The 27,121-nt window shown below is 36.7% G+C and overlaps 1 protein-coding gene across 2 annotated transcripts; it reads left to right on the forward strand.

The window, feature by feature from the left end:
- Window positions 1-3,532: 3,532 nt before the first annotated feature.
- LOC140877784 (ABC transporter B family member 25, mitochondrial) lies at window positions 3,533-26,480 on the forward strand. 2 transcript variants are annotated; one of them, XM_073281363.1, is made up of 20 exons: window positions 3,533-3,936; window positions 4,039-4,242; window positions 4,360-4,546; window positions 4,649-4,710; window positions 5,842-5,885; window positions 6,157-6,259; window positions 6,415-6,522; window positions 6,844-6,927; window positions 7,025-7,085; window positions 7,717-7,862; window positions 7,948-8,064; window positions 14,103-14,188; window positions 14,877-14,965; window positions 15,715-15,770; window positions 16,118-16,198; window positions 16,300-16,365; window positions 16,451-16,543; window positions 17,000-17,064; window positions 25,447-25,582; window positions 26,000-26,480. In XM_073281363.1, the coding sequence occupies exons 1-20, from the start codon at window positions 3,727-3,729 to the stop codon at window positions 26,141-26,143; spliced, it is 2,142 nt and encodes a 713-aa protein (XP_073137464.1). In that variant the 5' UTR covers window positions 3,533-3,726; the 3' UTR covers window positions 26,144-26,480. The 2 variants fall into 2 exon arrangements, with proteins under 2 accessions (XP_073137464.1, XP_073137468.1); XM_073281367.1 differs by lacking the exon at window positions 3,533-3,936 and having other exon boundaries at window positions 4,044-4,242; window positions 4,433-4,546.
- The last annotated feature ends 641 nt before the right edge of the window (window positions 26,481-27,121 follow it).

Genomic DNA, 27,121 nt, shown 5'->3' on the forward strand with positions numbered 1-27,121 from the left:
GAGGTGGAGGTCCTCCGCGTCTATTCATCTGTCTGGGAGGCATTCTGTACCATCACATATTTCTTTACGTAAATCGCAATGCATAACTAAGGGTTTCAAAAATCTTACTGAACATGAAATACTTAAAATTAATACATAAGCTCCTTCTAAATCTTAATAAAGCATTTAAAACTTAAAGACCGGTAGCAGGATTTCTGAGCTTCACGTGACAGTAGACACCCTCCAAGGACCGCGCTCTGATACCAATTGAAACGCCTACTACTAATAAAATGCGGAAAAACTTTTTTTTTTTAATAATACTATACATATACGCCCATACATATATGTATATAAAAATAACATATATTTCTTAAATAACCTGAAAAATATTAAATAAATAAATAAATCCTTAAAAATGTTTCATGCATCAATTTAAAATGATAAACAATGCTGCTGAAAAATCTCATATGCGGAATAATAATAAAATAAAACATGTTTCAAAATTCCATCATAATAGACTAAATAACTGCGACGGTCACGGGGTCCACTGCTCCGTGAGCTCATACGTCCTCACCACCGGTAGGAGCTACATAAATGTCATCATGCTCACCTGCACCATATAAGCGTAGTGAGCCTAGAGGCTCAACATGTCTAATCCTTTATAACAAGGTTAAAAATAATGCATCACGTAGATACTAATACATATACATGTACATGAGCATGCATGGAAACATTTTTCATAACATAAATGCTGAATCATAAATCTTAAACATAACATAACTTTCTTCATCATACATAACATAATTGAGCATGTCATAAACATAAAACTGAGTATGGTCATATCCATGAATGTGACTAATAACTGTGCCGACTGATCAGTCTAAAGAACCATCGTACGTGGCGGTGGATAAATCCACCTCTATGCTGGTAGTAAACTACCTCTGTGCCAGTGGTAAAACCACTTCTATGCCGGTAGTAGAACTACCTCTGTGTCAGTGGTAAAACCACTTCTATGCTGTCACATTACTTCAATTTCCATAAAAATATTTTTCATGCTCAATTCTTAATCATAAACAAATCATAAAATATTTCATGTATGCATGCACTTAAAATATGTCCGTAATATATATTTAATTAATTTTTTAATAATAAATATACTTTTACTTAAAATAGACTTCATGCATAAAAATAATTAAATATATATTCCGAACTTAGTTTATTTTCATGGGTTGGTCCAGACTGCTGGTCTCTCTACTAAACCCCTTAACTGACTTAAAGCCTGTTAACTAACTTAAAGCCCATAATTAAATAATTAATTTTTAAAATTATAATTTTTACTAAAATAAAATACTTAAATATTATTGGGCTTAAATAAAAATATTTAGGCCCATTAACTAATTAACTCATATAAACTCCTGGACTGGCCCAATAAAATCACTGACTGGCCCAAAAATTTCTATGGGCCCACGAGCCCATAAAAATCATTGGACTAACTTAAAAAATTTTTTTTGAAAGCCCAAATAAAATTATTTGGAAGCCCAAATAATTTTATTTCAAATTAATTGGCCCAAAAACCAATTAAAACATAAAATACTTTAAAATTAAAATACTCGAGCCCGGCCCACCTAACCCGGACCCGGACTCACTTGACCCGACCCTAGACTTTACTGACCCGAACCACTACCCTGACCCGACCCGGAACCACCCAGAACCCCCTACCCGACACCCCCCCTCTCCTTTGCCCTCGGCTACGCGAGCAGCAGCCCTTCCAGGGCTGCTGTCGCCTTGCTCCGGCCCTGGCCGGCTGGAGCGCCGCCGGCAGGACCTTCCCAGGGTCCTGCCAGTTCGAACCCAGCCTTGGCTCGGCTGGGTCATGGCCTAGCATGACCAGCCGAGCCCCCCTTCCACTAAACCCTAAACTGCCGACTCCCTTGACCCAAACTTGAACCAGCTAGCCCCCTGTCTCGAACCAGCCTGCACCATTGAACTTGCTCGACCCTATGACACTCTGGAACACCCCATGACCGAACCCCATCCACTGGACCGACCCATGCTAATAAAAAAAGGCTCATGAACGTGAATCACCAACAACAAGCAACAAATCATTCAAGCTTGCACAAAAACTCGAAAATCAATGAAAATTCTGAAACAAAACTTTATGCATGAATAATAGCTTATATGGTGGCCAAATAAAAGTTTTAGACATGCCTTAAACGAACATAGATTGAGAAACGAGACAATAATCGCGTGTACGACGCTCCGGGACGACGAACGAACCAAAGACTCCAAGAATCTATGAAGGATCGGCTATGGAGATTGCTTTCTGCTGAACGTGAGAATGGGGGTGGGAGGAGATGGGAGTTGTCGGCTGAGTGGGGTTTGGGTAGGGTAGGTTTTTGTTTTAAATTTTTGTAACTAGGAATAATTTAGGATAATAACTAGTATAAAATAATTAGATAGATAATATAACATAAATATAAGATTTTAAACTCTTAAAAATACCTACTAATCTGATAACTAATAAAAAAAATCCCGAAATACTAATTTATAGTATTTTTAAAAATTAATAAAAGTCATTAAAATGACTTATTTTGGCTAAAAATCAACTCTTAAATAAATATATAATTAAATACTAAAATTTTCTTGACAAAATACCTTAAAATAAGATTTTAAGGCTCATAAACTCATAAAATATTTTTGGCTAAGAATTTTGGTATCTCGTCCGTCCACGGTCCCGTCTACGCGATCAAAATAATAAACATTCTCAAAAATCCAAAAATACCATAACTGCGGGTTAAATGATAAAATAAATTTAAATCATGCATATAATTTACATAATAACACATAAATGTCATTTAACCCAAATATAAATTTTTAAATAATTATTTTCCCTAATTATGCATGCGAATTTACGTATTAAAATTTTCGGGTGTTACAGGTTCAAAAATATATACTCCTAAATTGAAAAGTAATATGCACGAACTTATTATTTTGGTTTAATATTTTGGTACTTTTAGTTATTTAAATCTCGTTTATGAATGCATGTTTAATGGAGAATTTGGAAACACGAAGTGAGTTTAATAAAATAATGATAGCAAGATAAAGTAATAATATTTTTTTTAAAAAAAATTAATTAATCATAATAAATTTAAATTTAAAATAAAAATTAATAAAACGAAAAGTGTTTGCTAAATATTTTATAATTTTATTTTAATAAAAATTGTGTATTATGAGTTGAATAGATTTAAAAATTATACATTCGAGGGGTCAAATATGCATTTTTAATATTTCAAAGGGGTATTTGGTGTAAAAAAATTATCAAAATGTTTGTCCAGGCGTATGAGGGCGCGTGCGCAACAATCACTAATCTAATGAGACGAGTGTGCTAATTTTATAAAAAATCAGAATTAAAGATACCTATTAAAATTTTTACAAAAAATATGAATTTTCAATATTTTACGAGTCTATTTGACGCAAATAACTCTTTAAATACGTGATCCACTTGTAAAATTTGACCATCCAAAGATTTAAAACAAAAATAAAAAAAAGGAAGCGTGTTTGAACAGAAATCAACGTCAGCAAAAGAAACAAACGAACGCCAGAATTGAGCGTCGTAAAGATTCTGCTGAGCCCACGTTCGAGCATTTCGTCGAACACTTGGCAGGGCGGCCAATGTTGTCTTACCGTAAATTTGTACTTTAATGCATTAAGAAGAGAAAGGAGAAGAAGCAAAAAGAGAAAGTAGAAATGCAGGCTACATTCGCGTCGAGGTGTTTAAGAATCATGAATCTGCCAGTTTCTTCTCGATGCCTGAATCGTTTACCAAGTGTTTCCTCATTCAATCGGAATTTCATATCTACAAGTCGACACAGCAAAGTATGGAGCTCCGCCAGACCGACCTCGTTTTCAGTCCACGCTTTTCTCTCCGATTTTCCCGCGAAACCGCCTCAAAAACCGGTAATCATATCAATTGTTCTCCATCTTGCATTTTTATCGAGGTTGTTTTAGTTAGTTTTCTTAAAGGGTTTTTGTGTTTTTTGGAATTGTTTGTTTTTTCAGGGTTCGACGCCAAATGGATATGCACCGTTTTCTTCCGAAACAGAGCAGAAGTCAACAGCGTCGTTGAAGAAAGTTGAAGTTTCAGGGGAGCTAGTTACGGACTCTAAAATCTTTTCCACTTTGGCGAAATACCTATGGATGAAAGAAAATGTCGAATTCAGGCTACGCGTCATCGCTGCACTGGCTCTCCTTATTGGTGCCAAAGTAATTAGAAACAGTCTACACAATTTGTTTCTTCGATATATATATTTTTGGCAAATGGTTGATTTTTCCGTGATTCCATATCGTATTTTTCTTTGATTTATTTTGCGTACCTTGTAGGTGATCAATGTTCAGGTTCCCTTCTTGTTTAAGTTAGCTGTCGATTGGTTAACGACAGCCACTGGAAATGCAGGTGCTCTTGGCGAGTTTACGGTTGCTAATTCATCTGCTGTAGCTCTTTTTGCTACCCCAGTTGCAGTTCTTATTGGGTATGGGATAGCTCGGTCAGGGGCTGCTGCCTTTAATGGTAAGTCATTGCAGTATTCCACGCCCATTGGTTTTCTACGTTTGATTTAAAGATTCGTCAAACATATGACATTTGTTTATTTGCAATTTACTTTTGCTGTAGAACTACGAACTGCTATATTCTCCAAGGTGGCATTGAGAACTATTCGACAGGTTTCTAGAAAGGTATAGGACTGAAGTTTCTAGCTTCATTGTTTTCCTTGTGTTTAAACTGAGTAATCATTCATCTAAATTGTTTGTTACGTCCCAATGAATTGTAATAGTTGATTGTTGATGATATTGTCTATTAAAATTATGCTATGATTTTTCTGTTTTTTGGCAAATGCGTGCTTCATTTGTTAGAAATAATGCATATGTGGGATGGGTGCTCTACCTTCTAGGACTGTGTTTTATTGGTGCCCTTTCTATATTGATTGCATCATGCATGCTTTCACCTTTTGGCCTCCCACAAGCCAGTTGGCATTCTTTCCACCCACGGCCCCATAACAGTTCCTAATTTAATTTGACCTCATTCAGTAAATGGGCATAAATCCTTTTATTCCACAGTTAATGGAGTTGTGAGCCTGTGATGGAGGCTAAAATTGTGAGCATGCCATGATTGTAATATCTCACTTTAGATAGACAATATTATATTCTCATTTATAAGAAGGTGCTGTTAAATTTTCTATTTGTTGTAGTTAACAATATAAATTAGGGTACTAACTATAAATAAATTATAGTTCTATTTTTTTGTTCTAGATTTAGGGTTGCCAACTTATATTTAGACTTGTTTTACAATAATTTTCCTCAAGCAAACACAGTTTCTACTATGCTCTTTACTTTAACATGGTAGTATAGGATTAGGATTCCGAGAAGAAAGAAAAATAATGTGTCAAACTGTAAGGCTATCCATATACAAAGATGCACAACATGATAGAATTATTTATATATGTTCTTTTATGAATTGCCATCAACAAACGTGCAAGCTAGTCAATTATGTGTTATAATGTTATCCTATATCATGGGGCATTTGGTTTGTAGGAATAAATGATATGCAGTTGGCAGTTAAGTATAGAAGACTCTCACTCCCAAACTTGCCTGTACATTAACTATTTTAACACAAGTAGAAATCTCAATAACTGCACTGCAGATAGTAAAATCGCGGATGTTATGCACATGTAACAACTATGAACTAATTATGGTTAGACTTGACCCATTACATATTTGCTACAACCACAATGTTCAGTTGATAATTCAGCATTGTTACTCAAATTTTAGGCTTTTCCTGGCTTATGCTATTGATGCGTCCACCTGCAGGTGTTTTCACATTTGCATGAGCTTGACCTGAGATATCACCTTAGGTATTTCCACAACAACTTTCTCTTAGCAAATATTTTTTCATTAGGTGCCCGGTAACTCTTGTTTATAACGACTCATAACTGAATTTAATGAAAGACCTTAAAGCTTTCAAATGATCTGAATATAGTTAGTTTTTGTAGGTTTTTTCCTCCTGTTTTCTAGTTTTTCATTTTATTTGAGCTAGACTGCTAGAGTTGTGCTACTGTCCATGGTCTTAGTTATGAAGCATTTCTTTTGCTAATATGAACTTTCATTCACCTCTTATCTTTGTAGTCGCGAAACAGGTGCCCTAAGTCGAATTATTGATCGTGGTAGCCGTGCTATAAATTTTATTCTTTCGTCCATGGTTTTCAATGTTGTGCCTACTATACTTGAGGTGTGGTCCTTTTTCTCTTTATTGGTCTATCTTCTGGTTTATTTTTAACGCAATACAAAATTCTTCTGCTATTTATGTAAGAGTTTCGGTTATCTTATTGCTTCCAGTGCCTGTTTCTTAATACATTTTGAACAGATTTAGCGTATGGTTTTCAGATATCAATGGTATCCGGTATACTTGCATATAAATTAGGAGCACCATTTGCATGGATTACTTCCCTTTCTGTTGCAGCATATGTGATCTTCACATTCTCTGTGACTCAGGTGTGTTTTTCTTTGTTTTATTTGATGTCTAAATTATAGCCTGGACTGTTTTTGCTTTCGTTGTAGTGCCTCCGATGAGATGTTCACTTTATGCTAAAGGATTTTATGGCCATCCTCTGGAAATGATAGATATTTTCTGTATCAATCCCTTGTCATTTCGTCCACCTTTCTTACGATTTATTGGTGACTGATGAAAGACACGGCTCTGTTTCTTGGGTGCTTGATGTGAAGTTTTATTTGATCACCATTTTAAAAAAAAAATTCTAGCTGAGTTGTTACTTGTTAACAATCAAGGGATTGCTTTTCTTTATCATTTTGCAGTGGAGAACCAAGTTCAGGAAGGCAATGAACAAAGCAGATAATGACGCTGGTACACGGGCAATTGACTCATTAATTAACTACGAGGTGGCTTTCAAATCTTGTTGAAAATTGGTGTACACTTTTATTTGCTGCTAGCGGCTTGAATTTAACAACATTGCTTTTGATTGCTATTTCTTTTCAGACCGTGAAGTATTTTAACAATGAGGCCTTTGAAGCTGACAAGTATGATGAGTTTCTACAAAGTAAGTTTTTTCCCCTTTAAAAAGTTCTCTTTTAGTAGGAAAGCCCTCCAACCCCCCCCCCCCCCCCCCCCCCCCCCCCCCCCCAACATCTTAAACTGGCTAACTACAAACATAGGACTTCTTGTTATTGTATGCAAGTGTTTTGCCAAAAAGATGTGTTATCCGGTTTAAATCTTAGAACACTGAGATATAAAGAACTTGGGTTCATGAATCATATTAAAGCAGCATTTCTATTCTTGTTTCTTGATCTTATGTATTTGTGATATAACTTACTGTATAGCATCAGATTGACTCTTTTGCCTTCAGCATAAACTGTTTGCTCTTGAACTATGAAACTGCTGTGGTTGATTATGCTTTTGGTTTAGAAACTGTAACCATTCTTCATTGGTTGATGTTCCTAAAGGCTTAATTGTGCAATGAAGCTGATATTTTAAGGAAACAAAGTCTGAAACACTTGTTTCTTTCTCAAACTAACTTCAAACATTGCGAAGTATAACAAACAGTTCATTTTCAGCAATTTTGATGTGTTGAGGATTATTTACTTCTCGTATATATATTTAATTATTATATGCTAATTTATTGTTAACATGTTTACTGATATCAAGTTAATTAAATTCATAAATTCTTTCAGAATATGAATCTGCTGCATTAAAAACTCAAAGAAGTCTTGCCATATTAAATTTTGGCCAGAGTTTGATATTCAGTGCAGCAATCTCTTCAGCTATGGTCTTGTGTTCACATGGGATTATGAATGGCAGTATGACTGTTGGAGACTTGGTAAAAAATCGATTTTTTTTTGTCGCAAAGGATGCACTATTATATTAGTGACTTTATAGAACCATAACCAAACATCTCTTCCTAGGTCATGGTAAACGGGCTATTGTTTCAGCTTTCTCTTCCGCTCAACTTCCTTGGAAGTGTCTATAGAGAAACAGTTCAAAGTTTGGTTGACATGAAGGCCATGTTCCACTTACTCGAGGTATTGTCTCAGTAATTGGAAGTTCTCCATTCCATTTTTCTGCTAGTGTTTCAAAATTTTAGTTGTTGTATCGTTCTTTGTTTTTAATCTTCTTGTTTTACTTTTCTCAAGGGTTGCTCTTAGCTCAGCTTGTTCAACAGGCTCGAGTGAGAATTATGTGTGTCCTGTAACAAAAATGTCTCTTTCACAAACCCTAAAACAATTTTGTGGTGTTGGTAATGCTTCAATCTTTCAATTCTAGCTTCTTTATCAAAAGACAGCAATTTCTTTGTGGTTTGTAATTGTAATCTAAATGCACGTAAAAGATATAGCGAGGTTTTCAGCCAACATTACTAGATATTAAGTTTAGGTGTTAAGGGAAGTTAGGAATAAAGAAGTGATTCAAAGAAGCATGGCTACATGATGAGAGATAAGTTGGAAGGTTTCTGTGACAGCTAGCTTAGGTGAAATCAATTATTTGTTGTGAAGCTTATTGTACTGCTTTTCTTGTTACTCCATTCCAATATGCTTGATTTCATAGCTGGTGGCTATGTGGCACCAAATGAAGTAAAAAATCTTGAGATTCGACTTAGGACCTTACTATACTTCTACCTGTTGATATCGTGTTTGTTTCCTTTTCTTTTCTTGAATTATTTTGAGTTCGGATAATAATTTGATTTACTGCTATGTGTTGATTCAATCTACATGATGGGTAATGGGTTGCGTAAAAGTGTTAATCATATGTTTTAACTGTTGAAGATTTCAGAAATTATTTAGGTAGTGTTTGAGACAGCTTCTAGGAATCACTTATCAGCTTTTCCTTAATAAAATTTTCCAAAATTTTGATATTTTGTTAAGGAAAAACTGAGAAGTGCTTTTTAAAAGCTCTACCAAACACTACATTAGGAAATATTAGTTTGTATATTTTCCTTTTTCTGTTAGAATAGGAAATGATCATAGGATCAATTAAGTGATTTAGTTACCTTTTATTCTAGGTATGTGTTACGTGTCTCAATATTTAATGGGCCTAATATGAGTCCTAATATAAAACGCATTGGCCCAAGAGTTCCCCAGGCCTCAGAAGAATCTAGACGTGCGGAGAACAGAATAAAACGTGAAGTAGGAGAGGACTGTTAGGACATTTTGTTATTTTCCTTGAGAAGTTTTGTAACATTGCTAGGGTAGAGCAAGAGCTCTTTTACAGAGTTAATACTCTGGGTTTACATTTTATATTTGATATATATAAACTTACAATTCGGCGTTCAGAATTATATTTGATCTATGAAATCTGGGTTGCAACAGTTTGTAAGATCTATAAATGCTGTACATTATCAGTAGAAATGTAAGCAAGATTTTACAGAATAATTATTTTTGTTTCATGGTATCAGAGACACCGATCCAAGGTGTTTATGCCTCCCGCATATTATGTTTTTTACCCTAAATTACAATGGTCTTAGAAGCATCTCTTGATGGAAAAACTCAGGCCACTTCATGTCAAACCATATCATCTAATCCCACATTTGACAGTCAATCACTGCAAATCACCCAACACAAGTTGAATGGATTGAATTTTCGAGAATGGTTTCAATCTGTCATTCTTGTAATCAAGGGAAGGGGGAAGATTGGATATTTTACAGGTGTTGTCAAAGCTCCTTCAGAAACTGACGCAAAATTCAGTACATGGGAAGTTGAAAACTCTATTGTAATGGCTTGACTTATCAATTCTATGGAGCCGTCCATTGGCCGAACGTATCTCTATTACAACACAACCATGGAGATTTGGGACGCAGTACTAGAGATCTATTCAGAACTAGAAAATACCTCTCAATGCTTCGAGATTCGGTCGAAAAATCGAAACAAGAGGCAAGACAACCTGAATGTGACCGAATACTTCAAGACCTTCGATTTCTTACAGGGCTTAAATCCAGAATTAGACGAAGTGGCCGATTGCTTGGCACAAAACCATTTCATTCACTTCGTGAATCTTTCGCTGAAGTCCGAATGGAGGAAAGTAGACGCCGAGATATGCTGAATTCTTTGCGACGGGATACTTTCACCTTAGACACCCAAGGATCGGCCCTGGTCGCGCACAAAAAGGACTATGTGCATGACATCAAGCATAGACCCAATAAACCAGATATAGCCTGTGGGTATCAATCAAATAATCGGGATCGGGTTGTGTGTGATATTTGTAAGAGGCCCAACCATGCTCGTGACAATTGTTGGGAAATTCACAGCAAGCCCACCGATTGGAAGTCCAAGAAACAGCGACAACAGCCTTAGTCAGCCAATATCGCGGAATCTACTTCTAATGTCGCTTCTGAATTTTCCAGCGAAAATTTGGACATGTTGAGCTAGCTATTGCAACAAACTAGAGTGTCATGGGACCTGGTAATCAAAACCCAAGAACGCCTACTGCAGCCATGGCAAAGACAGGTATAATCCATCACGATTTTCTATCAAAATCTCAACCAGATTGTTGGACTTTTGACACAGGTGCTTCATACCATATGTTTGGGTCAGTAGAAGTTTTTGATACTTATAAAAAAATTGCAATAGCAGAATAATGTTTGGGTTGCAGCTAGAAAAGTGTCACCTACGGTAAGAAAGGGCACGGTTTGTTTATTAAATATGACATTAAAATCAGTGTTGTTTATGCCAAAGTTGTCCCATTAGCAAGCTTACAGAGGATATGAATTGTGTTGTAACCTTTTATCCTTCTCATTGTGAATATCAGGACAATTCTTAGGGAAGATGATTGGAGTTGCTAAGAAAAGAGATGGGTCGTATTATATGTTTGGGAGAAAAAGTTCCAGCCCTGCTAAGTCTCTAAATTCCATATATTTGTCAGTTGTTTCTAATTTTGATGTAATGTTGTGGCATCAACGCGTGGGACACCCTAGTTTCTCATATATGAATATTTTGAATCCCCATCTTTTTATCAATAAAATGGAACTTCTTTTCAGTATGAACCAGTGTGCTTGCAAAATAATCACGCACAAATTACCCTGCACATGTTTATAAACCTTCAAAACCATTTGAGCTAGTCCATAGTGATATATGCGGTCTACTAGGACTTTTAATCTCACTAAAACTCAATGGTTTGTCACCTTCATTGATGATCACACAAGGTTATGTTGGGTATATCTTATTGAAGAAAAATCTGAAACTTTCTATTGGTTCAAACAATTTCATAAATTTGTTTTGAATGTGTTCCAGTCCAATATTCTTGTTCTTCGCACAGAAATGGGAAGGAGTACCTATCACGTGAGTTTAGCCAATACTTGGGAGAAAATGGGATAAACCATCAAACATCTTGTGTCGATACAACAAACAAAACCAGGTGGCTGAGAAAAAAAATGTCATTTGTTAGAAGTTGCTAGGTCCCTCACTAGCTCTATTCCTAATTCCTGTTAGGGGAAGCTATTCTCACATCTACTTATCTGATAAATCGTCTACCTTCGAAAACACTCAAATTCAAAACTCCTTTGAGCTCTTTAGTTGCTTGCCTTCCCAACCTTAATCTTTTCAGCTCATTTTCCCCGAAAGTCTTCGGGTGTACGGTTTTTGTTTACAATAAACAACCAAACCGGAGTAAACTTGATCCCAAGGTACTTAAGTGCGTTTTGGTAGGATATTCCCCTACCCAAAAAGGATACAAGTGTTACTCCCCTTCAGGGCTTCACAAAAAAAAATCTTTGTTTCTTTGGATGTAACCTTCTTTGAAAATGTTTTTTCTACTCTTCTACTGGTCTCCAGGGGGAAAATAATACTGGGGAGAGTAGTTGGGATCGTACTGTGTCACTACCCATATCAGAAGACGTGTCTCACCCTCTATATTCAGCCCCAATACCTGTTTCTAACCCTATCTAGATTCACGAACAAATGGAGAAAGTACTGGAGGTAGTTGCAAGGAAACCACTTCATACTTACTCACGCAAACCAAAGACTTCTTAGTACAACCATTCATCGACCCTAGAATGGGAACCTGCCATGAGCATTGATTTGGATCTTTTAGTTGCACAACGGAAAGGGATAAGATCTTGTACTATGCACCCAATTGCGAATTTTCTAACCTGTACAAAGTTGTCTCCTAGTTTTGAGCTTTTACAGCAAAGATTGACAGCGTGAAAATCCCCAAAAATATTGATGATGCTTTGAAGGACAGAAAATGGGAACACGTTGTGCAAGAAGAAATGAAAGCTCTGTAAGACAACAAAACTTGGGATATAATGGATCTACCTAAAGATAAGAAGTGGTTGGAAGTAAATGGGTTTTTTAGTGAAATATAGAGCTGATGGACAAGTCGAAAGATACAAGGCTCGGTTGGTGGCACAAGGCTTTAAATTCAATTCAATTCGTGTGTTGTTATCTCTTGCTGCAAATTTGGATTTGGAATTGCACCAGCTTGATATTAAGAATGCGTTCTTGAATGGTAACCTTGATGAGGAGGTGTACATGAAGATTCCACCTGGTTTCCAGTCTGAACATGAGCTAGATAAAGTTTGCAAACTGCGGAAATCATTATATGGGTTGAAACAATTCCCACGAGCTTGGTTCACCAGATTTAGCTCCGCTCTCATGCGATTAAGATATCGTCAAGGAAAGACAAATCATACTCTTTTCATCAAAGAAAGAGAAGATGGAAGGAAGGCCATCCTCATTGTGTACGTGGATGATATTCTAATTACAGGTGATGACAGTATTGAAATTTATCAACTCAAAAAAATTGAGGAAAGAATCTGAGGTCAAAGATTTGGGATCCTTGAAGTATTTTCTCGGTATTGGAGATTTCTAGAAGTAAAGAGGGCATCTTCATTTCTCAAAGGAAAAATACTCTTGATTTGCTACAAGAAACCGGAAAATTGTGCTGCAAACCGGTTGGAACCCCGTTAGAGAAAAATTGGAAGAGGAGGATTAAGGAGAATGAACCTTGTACAGACATCGGAAGCTACCAACGTCTGATTGGTAGATTAATATACTTATCTATCACACGACTTGATATTGCATATGCTGTTAGTGTCGTGAGTCATTACATGCATTCCCCAACTCAGAGTCATCTATAAGCAGTGAATCATAGTTTGAGATATCTCAAAGGAACTCCTGGCAGAGGACTCGGGCTCCTGAAAAGTGATAATCGGAGCATTGAAGGATTTGTTGATGCAGACTAGGATGGAAGTGATAATTGTAAATCAACTTCTGGATTTTGCTCGAAGCTGTGGGGAAATTTGATTATGTGGAGAAGCAAGAAACAAACCGTGGTAACAAGAAGTAGTGCTGAGGCTGAATTTCGAGCTATTGCACAAGGGATGTTTGAAGTTATTTGACTAGAAAGATTAACGCAAGACCTGAGAATTACCATCAGCACACCGATCAATGTGTACACTGACAGTAAATCTGCCATTAGCATTGTGAACAATCCAGTCCAACATGATCGAATGGAACATGTGAGGATAGACCAAAGCTTTATCAAGAATGAAATGGATGAGGGAGGCATCAAATTATGTTATATCTCCTCACAGGATCAAGAAGTTGATATCCTTGCCAAGAGCCTCACAAGGCCAAGTCATGAAAATCTTCGGAGCAAGCTTGAAATGAAAGATATCTATTCCTAAGCTTGAGGGGAATGTTGTAGATTTCAGAAATTATTTAGGAGATATTAGTTTGTATACTCATTCCTTTTTTGTGTTATCTAGAATTGGAAATGATCATAAGATCAATTAACTGATTTAGTGACCTTTTATTCTAGGTATGTAAGATGTATAAATGCTGTTCATTATCAATAGAAATGTAAGCAAGATTTTACAGAATAATTATTCTTGTTTCATTAACTTATGTAGTTTTGTGTGTGCAATGATGATTTTACCTTGAACCTTAACAATTTAATCATGTAGTGAGCAATGTTTTTTGTTGCAATAAAGTCTTGTGTGGTATATGTGTTTTTACTTGCCTGCATTAAGTTCATAGTTTTTTCAGTCACTCATGTCAAGTGATTGACTTGTGTTGTATATAATTTATATTTCTTAAAATCCTGACAAGTTTTCTGATTCATCCTCCAGGAGAAGGCTGAAATCAGGGACATGGATGATGCCAAGCCTTTGAAATTAACTGGGGGTGGCATTGAATTTGACAACGTTCACTTCAGGTTCACTTTATAATCTCTGGTCAGCATTCTGCTGTCAAAATGAATTCTTTATGTACACAGTAGAAAAATACGATATATAAAAATAATGTCTGCAGAAATGGTACATGAAACTCTAGGTCCTTGTGTTATATCGAAGAAAAGTACCGCAAAGTTTGTGGGTATTTATTATGCAGCTAGAAAGAGGATGTGTGGATTGCAACAGATCTAACTGCTGTAATCTAAACTTGGATGCACATGCATAAGTGTTCATACTTGTGTTCAGATCATGTCACCGTTGAAACAACAGAAAACAACGACGAAAGATTATATATATACTTCTGCAATTATCATTGAAACATTTAGTGATTTGTGTTTCACTTGCTAAGGATTTTAAAAGTGTCGAGCATGATACAATCTGGAAGTCGTTGCATTTTCCGCATTTTCATGTACTTAGGCATTGATTCATTCCAGAGTTTTATGCTTCGTATATTGATATAGAAGTTTGAAACTAAAGTGTTGGTATTCTCTTTAAATGACAAAATATTTACCTTGACATCACAATCATTTACCTTCAACACTTTGGTTTGCTGAAAAACTCTAAACGACCATGATGATTGGGTTCTCTCAAACGGTTCAGTGATATCATATCTTATAGCTTATTTTTGTATATGTACATCTCTTACGTTTCTTTTGTGATCTGCTCGTGCAGTTATCTTTCAGAAAGGAAGATTCTTGATGGAACGTCATTTGTTGTGCCAGCGGGGAAAAGTGTGGCTATTGTTGGAACAAGTGGCAGTGGTAATTAGATAATTTGAAATTGACTGTGCATCATTTAACATCTGTCTTTTCTAAGTATTTGATGATGGTTGGCTTCCGCGTGCTTCATGTTTGGTTATTAGCGATATAGTTGCTGAAAAAATATTTTTTTTATTCTTCCACTTACTTTTGATACATGCTTATCAGTTTGGATTCACTTGTTAGGTTGCTTGAAGTTTTTGCCTGGGAGAGAATATGTATTTCAGTCCCTGGACCAGAGACATCTATGAAAACTGACATACATACTGATGTTATAAGAAAATAATGTGGTGTTTTTGTTTCCTATGGAGGTAAAATGGGCTGAACTTGTATGAGTTTGGGAAAATTTTGTTTTGAGACCTTCACGCAACTTAAATTATTCTAAGTATATGCATGTTTCACAGAATTTAGCCAATGCATATCTTATCTATGGGCAATCAGTTTTCCTATCAATTCTTGTATACTCTTCTGCATACTGTTTTCCTAGTACTCTGTTGCGTTTTGATCCAAGCCGGTGTTTGTTCAGTACAACACTGACAATGTTTCTTAGTTAAATTGTTCAAATAGTATTGATTACATGTATGATAGTTGGATTGAGGTTCAGTTCTTGGTGATATCCATGCTATTTCTGTTTTTATGTTATATATATCTTGTGACAGATGCCAATTCATTCTGGATTCTTACATTTTAAGTTCTGCTCTTGTTATCTTTTTTCATAAAAGATTGATAAGCTGGTTGCTGCTTATTTGCAGGAAAGTCTACCATTCTTAGATTGCTCTTCAGGTTTTTTGATGCCCACTCTGGACATGTAAGAATGCAACCATTTCCTTTTCTGAATCCTTCTTTGATACAATAAGTAGATTTAACATTTATTTTCTGCATGATGTTTTATGATGAATTTTAGGTCACTTCCATTTTTAAGTTTCATTGTTACACAGCTTTTTTTTTTCTCATACCGTCTGTGGTCATTATGTTTTGTAGCTTATAGCAGCAATGTGTATACATTCCGATTTACCAGGATTAATTAAAAAGCAGAAGCATATAAAATCATGCTAGTTATTTGTCAAATAAGAGCTGCAACACTTTCTTTATTTTATTTCACCAAATTGGGTCCTAGACTTTATTCAAGGCTGCAAGCACCTTGCTATTCGACAGATAAAAATAGATGGTCAAGATACTCGGTTGGTAACTCTTGAGAGCCTCAGAAAGTCCATCGGCGTTGTTCCTCAAGATACTGTAAGTGTCTTTTGTTTACTCGTGATTTTTAATCTAGGTCCGTAGAACTAAAAGCTTTCTGGTTCTATGATTTGTATGAAGGACTTGTATTTTGCTGGCAGGTACTGTTCAATGATACCATATTCCACAACATTCATTATGGCCGCCTTTCAGCGACAGAGGAAGAGGTTTTGTTAAATTTATATTGGTTTTGAGCTGTCAGATTGCACATTTCATAATTCTTCACGTATTCCAATTGTTTTCTTGTATCAGGTGTATGATGCAGCTCGTCATGCAGCAATTCACGACACCATTATGAATTTTCCAGAGAAATATTCAACTGTTGTTGGGGAGAGAGGGCTTAAGGTATGGCTTCTATTTTTACCCTTCCACTGAACCTATTGTTAAAATTAACATTTTTCTCTTGATTATATATTTATTTATAACCTATATATATTTCTAGTTTTTGCACGCAAAATTCTTCTTTTTACGACCTAAGTCATATTTCAAGAATAACTTGGGCAGAAAATAATATTTTGCAGCAACTTTTGATTTCTAAACCTGCGGTATGTTTCAATCATAAACTCTGTATCATCCTCTTCCTGACTACTTTCAGAAGGTTTTTTTATTTCATCTTCACATTATCATCTGCTGTTAGCATGGCCATTCTCTAATGATGGATGGGTTAGTAATTCGAGATGCCTGGTAATTGGAAACAAATAGTCACATTAGCCTTTGACAGTAGACTCATATATGCTTTGGCTCTTAGGTTTTATCAGTTTTTCATTTCTATTTAGAAAAGTTCCTTGTCCTATTGTGCAGTTAAGCGGTGGTGAAAAGCAACGTGTTTCACTTGCTCGTGCATTCTTGAAAGCACCTCCCATAATGTAAGTATCTTCTTAGATATTGAACTCTCAAGCATCATTGCTGCAAGTATATCGATCTGTCCACTCATCTGTTTTTTTTGTTATATTTTGTTGCCTGGCTCATGGTTCTAAAAATGCTGTTAAATTTGTATTTGAGAAATAATGAATGGTAGACTATTAGTAAATCATGTAATATGATGAAGTGTATACATAATATGGTCTTTACTGAGAATCATGATTTTTATTTTTTATTTTATTTTATTTTATTTTAATGAAAATGACTTCATTAAAAGGTAAAGAATAATACAAATACACTGGGCATCCCCAGGAGAAAATCAATAATATTCCAAGGAATCAAAAACACTGGGCATCCCCAGGAGAAAGATCATGCAACATAAAGAAACAGTATAATCATTCTATCGCCATCTAATAAGGAGTACAAATGTATGCCAGCACTTGCACTTTAGCCAGCATCTTCTCAACACATGGTTTTTCATCGTCAAATACCGCCCTATTGCGAGAGATCCAAAGTTGATAGATACATACAACTAGAGCCACAACTCGTAGTTTTGCAAGCCTAGAGTTGCCCCTATATGTGCCACGAAATGCCTTCAAAATAGTATGCCGAGTAGCCATTCTCTTCCTCATACCCAACCAATCCCGCACTTTGTTCCAAAGGATGGCAGTGACTTTGCACTCAAAGAACAGGTGAGCATTACATTCATCTTTTTGTTTGCACAATGGGCATAATCAATCTTCCACAAACCCAAGCCGATCCTTGGTGAGTAGCTTTCCATGAGCAAAAAGCCAAAGAATAATCCTATGCTTCGGAATGATACAGCTCTTCCAAATTAGAGGTTTCCACGGCCACGCACCCCGGTTACCCTTAAGGAAGACGTAAGCTTTATTCAATCCTCCTTTCCTATCAAACCAACTCTCAAGCACCACTTTAGCCTCAACAACTGAACCCACTCTCTCCACAATCAAGTCCCGGATGAAAAGCAATTTCTTAATCAATGTAGATTCATCTTCCCTTCAAGGCCAATCCCAAATCTCACCATATTTCCAAAACTCGATGTTAATGCATTGAATCCAAAGGCTATCTTTCTTCATGTGAATCTTCCATAAGGTTTTAGCAAGCAGTGCTATATTCCAAATAGAAAGATCCTTGATGCCCAAGCCTCCATCCTCTTTTGGCCCACAAACTTTCTCCCATGCAATAGGTGGCCGCTTTGTAGGCCAAACAAACTTCCGACACAACCTGGAGATTGTCTCAAGTACATATTCGGGGATAGGTAGAATAGATAACCAAAAGCATTGTACCCCTTGAAGGACCGATCTCACAAGCTCCAACTTCCCGGCATAGGATAGTGATTGAGTAGGCCAAGCCGAAATTTTGTTCCGTATTGCATCCACAAGTACACAAAAATTTGACGATTTCAATCTAGAAGAGTAGAGTGGTAAACCAAGATATCGAAAAGGAAGCATGCCTTCATTCATTCCCAATACTTCCAAAATGTCTTCTTTTATGTCATGATCAACCCCTGCCAAATATACATTGGATTTATTCAAGTTAACTTTCATGCCCGACATTTTACCAAACTTCATAAGGCACTCAAACATCAGGAGTACACTTTGTCGCTTCGCCCTTGAGAACAATAATAAGTCGTCCGCATATGCCAAATGAGTGATGCGGAGATCATAACATTTAGCATGAAATTTGAAGCTCGGATTACGTGCCATAACACCCATCATTCTCGAAAAAACCTCAAGACAAAGAGTGAAGAGCAACGGTGACAACGGATCTCCTTGCCTTAAACCCCTCATCCCTTTGAAGAAACCATGGAATTGGCCCTTAATGAATCTAGTAAGAAGTAGTAGTCACACATTCCATAATCCATGCTATGAACTTCATTGGAAAATTTAACACCTCCAAAGTCTCCTTCAAGAAGTCCCATTCAACCATATCATAAGCCTTTTGTAGATCAATTTTGATGGTGCATCTCTTTGCGGACTTCTTCCTAGTATACCCCCGTAATAACTCTTGGGCCAAGTGAACATTATCAACGATCGATCTTCCCCTGACAAAAGCCGCTTGTGCCGGATTCACTAGGTCCCCTATCAGCTCCTTGAGTCATTTCACCATGATTTTTGAGATAATCTTATAAAACACCGAGCAACAAGAAATAGGTCTAAAGTCATTCACCTCCTTCGCACTTTGTGTTTTGGGCACAAGTGCAATGCTGGCATGATTCCATTGCTTAAGTATCTTACCATTCACAAAGAACTCTTGCACCGCTTTGAATACATCTCCCCCAATAATATCCCAAGCTTCTTTGAAGAAATGTGATCCAAACCGTCCGGCCCCGGGGCTTTCTCACCTTCAATATCAAACAGAGCATGTTTCACGTCATCCAATTTAACCGGGGCAACAAGCAAGTCATGTTTGCTTGTATCAACCTTGGCACCTTCATTCATAGCATCCAAATCCAATTCCATTCTTCCCTAACTAGTAGTACCCAACAATCCCTTGAAATGATTAACAAATGCTTCGGCAATTTCATCGGGTTCACGAGTCTCACCCCCATCTTGAGTTCGAATATAGGAGATTGCATTTCGCTTGTTATTCCTTCGAATCAAATCATAGAAAAACTTAGTACATCGATCAACTTGCTTGATGAAATCTCCTTTCACTTTTTGTGCCACAAAAAGTCTTTCCGCCTCCAATAGTACCTCCTCCGCTTTCTTTCTCATATCCATATACTCCCTATCCATACTACCTCCTTGTAAGATATGATTTTGTATGAGTATCAAATCTTCCTTGGCTTTGTGTGCCCTAGAAGAGATATGTCCAAACTCTTTGTTGTTCAGGGATTTAAGCGGTATCTTCAATCTATTCAATTTCTTTTTCAACATAAATTGTGCCGTGCCACTAACTTCGCATACCAATTGCTTTCCACTACCTCCTTGAACCGATCACTTAAAGTCCACATATTGAAGAATTTGAAAGGAGTACATCTGCTATGATTGTCTTTATCAAAAGATACAACACCAATGAAGTGATCGGATATACAACCCGGCGCCAAGAAAGCCGCTTCCGCCCCAAATAAACCAGCGAACTAGGTTGGGTTCACAAGAATACGACCCAACTTCGATTTGACACTCGGACTCATCCAAGTATAACGGTTCCCGGTATATCTCAAATCCACCAAATTGAGCTCATTCACTCAGTCCACAAAGTCTTTGGTATCATAATTACGAACCGAGAGTCCTCCACATTTATCCTCCGAGGACAAGACATTGTTGAAGTCTCCAAGAACCGTCCAAGGTTCATTCAGGTTGTGCCCAAATTGACAAAGCTCCTCCCAAAGTAAACGTCTCATCACCAACTTATTCATCCCATAAACAAAGGTGGCCAAAAAATTTTTGTTACTCCTAATATCCGAGAACGTGTAAATGTTGTTCTCCCATCCCACAAAGCTCAACTCTTACATTATTCGGGTTCCAAATAACCAAAATGCGAATCTTATTACAACATAGAAGGTTAGATAGGACCTTCATGCCACTGAACCGGAGTCTCATGGCAAGATGCAAATCTTTTTCCTCCAACTTAGTCTCCAATATACCAAAAACATCCACATGTTGAGTGTACATAAAAGTAGATACACTCTTTTGTTTCAGGGGTTTGTGGAATCCCCTTATATTCCAAGATGCTACCTTTATTGATAACCCGATTTACCCCCACCATCAGCCCCATTTCCTTTCTTATTACTCTTCTTATCCTCATTTTTTTTATTGTTGTTGTTACTCCCTCAAGTGACCTTCTTATCTGGTTTTGAAGGTATTTTCCCTCCACTGTCGTTATCATACAGCCCTTCAAGGAATTGGGCTAAAGTTTCATCTAAGGATGTATCCCCCTTTCTTGTTCGAGTTTTTCTTTTGTTTTTTTTCTTATGAACGACCTTTTTAAAGCCCTCTTCATCTACATTTTCATGCAAATTTTCAGCACTCCTCGAAGTCCCTTCCTAAGGAATGTAACCACCTGGTACACTCTCCTCTACAATGATAGACTTCCCTTTATCAATTTTGTTGGTTGCAGGATCACCACTTTCTATTATATCATCATCAATCTGCGCAATCTCGACATCCTCAACGGTCTTGTGTTCCTCATTATTTCCACTGTCACGTAGCCTATCCATGTGTCCTCTTGGCTTAGTATGCATGGATCGACCCCTTCGCCCAACTTGTTTCCACGTAACACTCTTAGATCGGAATCTTCTTTGCGAAACACTACCTCTTTCTCTACGATGAGCCTCATCCACAGCCTCAAGCACACAAGAGTTCTTGTCATGACCCACCCTCTTGCAAGTTTCTCAAATCAAGTGATTGTTTTCATAGACAATCTTTACTTCCACCAACCCAATTGGTAGATTAACATTCAACCTCTCAATTTGTTGTTCCTTCCCAAGATCCACTTCAACCAACACTCGAGCAAAACGAGTTCTTTTCCTACTACTTGTGAGCATATCCGTATGTATAGGGGTTCCAACTATCGAAGCCAACCTACTCAAGATGTGAGCATTCCAACAGTCCGGAGGTAACCCATGAAATTGAACCCAAGTTGGTATCCCAATCATGTCCTCTTCACGGAAACGAAAACAACGTGGCATTTCTTTCAAGTAAAGATGAAATCCATATACCATGTAATTGCCCCCATGAATAATACGCTCACGAGCACTAGCATCCGGGAACGTGAATACAATCCAATCCGAGTCATAAGTTTGGAATTGAATACCCTCACCCCATCGCCGCACAAGATCAACAAGAGCTGGAGTCGGTGGCCTTCCTCCTACAACAAATCCCAACAAACAGATGCCAAACGCTTTGTCCACCGTATCAATAACATCGTAGTCAAAATGAATATCTTCCTCAGCATTGAACTCAACAAATTCCAACTTCTGATTTTTCCCAGAGAATCGATTTGACTTGAACAAGTTAGCAAATGGTGTCGATCGGCGCTGTTTCATTCTTTTAGCATCACTCTGTCGATTGTTATGCCCATTCAAGTTCTCAGTATTTGTCTGGTTAACAGAGATATCAGCTGTAACAACATCATCACCCATCGTGTTCACTGGACCATCATCCATTGTATTCAAATTCGTTTGCTTCACGGATACAGTCATTTTGTCGAATACTTTATAATCACCACAATAAACCTTGCTCGGTGAACCTCTCCAGCCACCAAACACCAACCACAATCACGCAAGAACCAATCACACGAGAAGAAGGTTCACACAAGAAAAAAAAAAAAAAACCTGAGCCGAAGCTAAGATAAGGAAATAGTATCAGCCAAATACCTCAATAGTACTGAAAGCAATCTCGAAATAGCGGAGAGTGAAGAAAACCAGAGCCCAACAGAAAACGAGCTCGACCAACACCAATGCAAGATTTTAAAGCAGCCCTAAAGCACCGCAAGACTCCTGCTCAGTTACCCCATGCCTGTGCAACCGAGAAGAAGTGAAGGAACAGAAAGGCGGGAGTTTCAAAATTTGAATTTTGAACCCCTAGCTCGCCGGAGAAGACCCACCGCAGCTGCTACCGGAGACGAAAGTGGCCGGACGATTACATTGAAGTTGTCCACCACCAGAAATTATACCACCGAATCAACACAAAAACTCCAAACCCACATTATTTCTCAAGGGGAGAGAAGTGAGAGAAATTCTCTCTCTAAACGTTTCAAGGTTGTTTCCAAAATCCCACTACTGAGAATCATGATTATGCTCACTTTCCACCTGGTTTACATACGTGCAAATGCACCTTCCAACCAAGCCCCATTAATTGATCATAAAAATATCGTGGAAATGCTGCACGGACCCATATAATCTCTTCAGAAAGAAGATCTTATCTCATGGTAGCCTGCTCCAGTTACCTTTTTCAATTGTAGCCATATCTTATTGCAAATAATTCCAACATTTCAGGAGGACATTTTTGACATGCCAATTTAATTGCACCACTTTTCAGTAATTAAGTTGTCCATGCATACCCATTGTTTGACATGCTTGTTCCATACGAGTTAGCAGAGTGCTGTGGGTTAAATAAATTACATATATATTTTTTTGAAAAAATATAAATTATATTTAGAAAAAGGCAAGTGCAATTTTTTTCTTATAGTATTCTTGGTTTGCTGAATTCAAAAGAGTGAAATAAATTTTTATTTCTAAGTTGTTCTCATATTTTCCAAAATGATGTAATCACTGTTACTTGTTTTAGACAATGTATGCTTGGCTGAAGTAACTTGGGAGCACGGGGGGATTACTTTCTAATAGATGTGCCCAAACCCAACGAGTTTGGGGACTATGATTAAGCTGCTAGGGTCTGTGGGGAGGACACCTCTTAAGATACGTTTATGTGTGTATGTTTAATGATTTCTGAAGTTAATTAATTATTTTGATTTGCAAATTATTTTATCTTTTTATGTCAGTTGTTACAATTTTTTGGAATATATAACCTTTTTCCATGTTTTCATTCACTCGTTCCTCCCTTTTGCTGGTACTGGCACCACCATCTCTTTCTCGGTTGCCTCGGTTCTTTCTATGTCCTCCACTTCATTAGAAATCATCTGCCAAAGAGGTGTCCATTGCAAACTGTGAATCAACCTACCTATATCCAATTCCACCACCATCTCTGTGTTTCGCTCTATCACCATTCACCACCCTTTCATTTTTCTCCCCTGTTTTCTGCTTATGGTCGCAAACACAAAAACATCCCAAGGCATCAAGACTGCCACATGGAATGATCGTACCAACCATAGTTGTCAAAGGCGAGCGCCTCTCGCCTCAAGGCTCAGCCCCTGCGCCTGGGATGTTCCCAGGCGCAGCGCGAATGAAGCCCACTGAGGCGCACCTAAGGCGCGCCTCAGTCTTTTTTCTGTTTTTTATAATTTTTTTTGTGTTTTAAATTTTAAGATAAGAAAGGAAAGTCCATCAAACCCTAGAATAAAATAAATGGGCCTAAGGAAAGTCGCATATTTTCCCTTTTTAATTTAAAAAACATTTAATTGAGGTTCTATTTCCTAAAATATTCAAATTTAGATATATTGATAGATTGATAACAACTATAAACTAGGATCTAAATTGTCAATCTGCATTAAACTAGAATCTAAATTAATTCACTGGACAAGTTAGTAGAGAAAATCCCTACACTTATTATGGCAAAAAAGAAAAATAAAAGTAAAGAAAAAATCTGCTAGTAATAACAGATTTCTTAACTACACACATCATACTAAAAATAATATATCAGTATTCTGGATTAGAAAAGTAAAAGTAAGGCATAAATATACGAATAATGAAAGGTTTTCTTACTACATTATCAAAATAAATGTACTTTACTATGAAATAGCAGTAATAGATAAATATTTTTTGTGATATGATATATTTTTGCTTAGATTAGTTATTTCAATAATAGTTTTTTTTTTTGTCATATAATATCATTAAATAAATATATTTTTCTGAAAAATTAATATTACGCCTTGCTTCGATAAGGCGCGCGCCTCGCCTTGAGCCTTGCGCCTCAGGCTCCAGGACCCTTTGCGCCTTGCGCCCTTAACAACTATGGTACCAACCTTGACCCATCATGATTCAACCATTTCACTTCTTCCTCCTTCCCTCTGTTCTGCTCCTTGGACAAGTCTAGCCTCACATCAGCTAATTGCACCATCGTTATGCCCTCTGCCTGTGACTTCTTCCTTATTTTGCTCACCAGTACAGCTGGATCCATCACCACATGCTGCTTCTACCACGACTGGTATCATAATTGCAGACCAGTGCCTCCGAAGTCCTAACTTTTACATGACCCGATTCATTTAACGACCCGCTTTTAGCCTCTCTTTTAAAATATTTTCTCTCTTGATTTACCCTATTCATAGAGGATAAACTAATTATGGCATTATTGGTGCTCAGGGCTACCGGCTAAGGTTTGGGGTTGGGTTGGTAACAAATCAATTTCTGGCTGACTATTAGGCATTTTTCCAAGTTTAAATCTTTTAAATCTTCTTGTTTCTAAAATTAAAGGTCTTTTTATTTTTCTAACAGTCAATAGCGTTAAGGGAGTTTATATGAATTATGATTAATGTGTGGTAAGTTTTATGAGTTTGAGGTAAAAGTTGTGTGGTAAGTTTTATGAGTATGAGGTAAAAGTAATTCACACTTCAATAATATAATGAACTACATGTTGAAGTTTCATGAGAACTTAAATGTTTTGTTTTGTTTCCAAAAAATGCTAGCATTGTGATGGGGTTCGGTAGAGCCTTCTCTCTTTATTAACACAAAATAAAGCTTTCATGAGGATTGACGAATCCACAAGTGATGTTGAGTGCTTCTTTTTATTTCACTTTTTTGCCTTTAGGTTCTGTGACGAAGCTACGAGTGCTCTTGACAGCACAACAGAAGCAGAAATTTTAAGTGCATTGAAATCCCTAGCTAATGGCCGAACTTCCATATTTATTGCTCACAGGCTTACAACGGCAATGCAGTGTGATCAGGTACATATGCTGCACCAATTCTTACTTAACGTACCCATATATTTACTACGTTTTTTTTTAGTTGATTGTTACCCAACGCAATATACCAATTTGTGAGTATGAACTCTTTTCCCACTTGGATGCTGGAAAGTATGATCATTTTCCACACTTTAAAACATAAGAAAATATTTTTGTGGTAAATTTATCCATGGTTTCTCATATGCTGACACGATGTCGTAACCGTGGGTAACAGATATTTTACGGGCAATCTCTTGTGGTTCCTTACCATATGCCTCATAGATATCTTACCGTAATTTTGCAATCTATGATGGGTACCTTGTTAGATTCCTCTTAACTTATTCATTTATTTCACATGTTCATTGCTAGTGTTCCTTAACAATCAGCATTATGTCAAATGTTTTCTTCAATGGATTTCAGATTGTAGTTTTGGAAAATGGACGGGTTTTAGAACAGGGACCGCACGAAGTCCTTTTATCGAAGAATGGGAGATATGCACAACTTTGGGCACAACAAAATGCCACAGTCGATTCCCTTGATGAGGCTATCAAAGTGGTGGCCTGAATTCCAACATCTCATTTAGCTTTTGCACATAGGGGAAGCAAGTATACATCTTCTTTGGGTTTCCATGTCAAAAATTCTTCTCGTTTGACAGACCTGGATCATCAAAAACTTACGGCAGGTTTCATGCTATTTCATCTTTGAATTTATATCCCGTCTGTTTGCGTATATGTACATCATACTTTACTGTGTCTCTCGCTCTCCTCGGAATAACATCAATATATGTTGTATCTTAGCATAAATCAGGTAGATATTTATTAGTTGTGATCTGCAAATGTCCTTTCACTCTTTTAGATCCTGTAATCTTTTGTGATTGAAACATAAATAATTTTAACTTTTAGATTCAGTTCGTTAAGTTCTGATTCGTGACAGAATAGTCTGCTGCGGATCTGTTCCTTGATGTTAGGCAAAAGAACAGAAGTAAAGAGACTTGTTCGTTCCATTTCCGAAATTTAATTTTACTGAATGGCCACACACACACACACACACAACCCCACACACATCACTGTTAATTTCTTTTTCCTAAGCACATTTTCCATCTTTCAGATATCTCTCAACATAATACTTTTGAGTTTTGACTACTTATTTGTAAACAGAAAAGTAAATTTGGGATTAGAAAGTGTGTTTGGTATTACGGCAAATCATGTTAGAATTTTTTTTAAGAAAATCATATTAAAAAATTAGGTATTTTAAAATTTAACATAGTATATGTGATAAAAATATTTCGAAGTAATGTAATACTTGTGGAAAAAATGATAAAAAGTTTAATTAAATACTTATATGTGCGGAAGCGTCGAAATTGATAAAAATACATTTTGAGAAAATTGATTGAAAATGAGCAATTCATCGCCGATTATATTTTGGGAAATAAGAAAAATGGTTGAAAATAATAACATTTTGATTCTATTTTAAGTTTTTAAGGTTTATTTATGAGAATTTCTGAAGTTGATTGAGAAAACATTAGAATCCTATTTTATAAAT

Source organism: Henckelia pumila, chromosome 1 (genome assembly GCF_033568475.1).
Source record: "Henckelia pumila isolate YLH828 chromosome 1, ASM3356847v2, whole genome shotgun sequence".
Taxonomy (NCBI): Eukaryota; Viridiplantae; Streptophyta; class Magnoliopsida; order Lamiales; family Gesneriaceae; genus Henckelia; species Henckelia pumila.

Coding starts and splice junctions, on each gene's coding strand:
- LOC140877784 (XM_073281363.1), top strand. CDS start 3,727: ATGCAGGCTACATTCGCGTCGAGGTGTTTAAGAATCATGAATCTGCCA. Junction 5,886..6,156: donor GACCTGAGATATCACCTTAG/GTATTTCCACAA, acceptor TTATCTTTGTAG/TCGCGAAACAGGTGCCCTAA. Junction 16,544..16,999: donor TTGGGGAGAGAGGGCTTAAG/GTATGGCTTCTA, acceptor CCTATTGTGCAG/TTAAGCGGTGGTGAAAAGCA.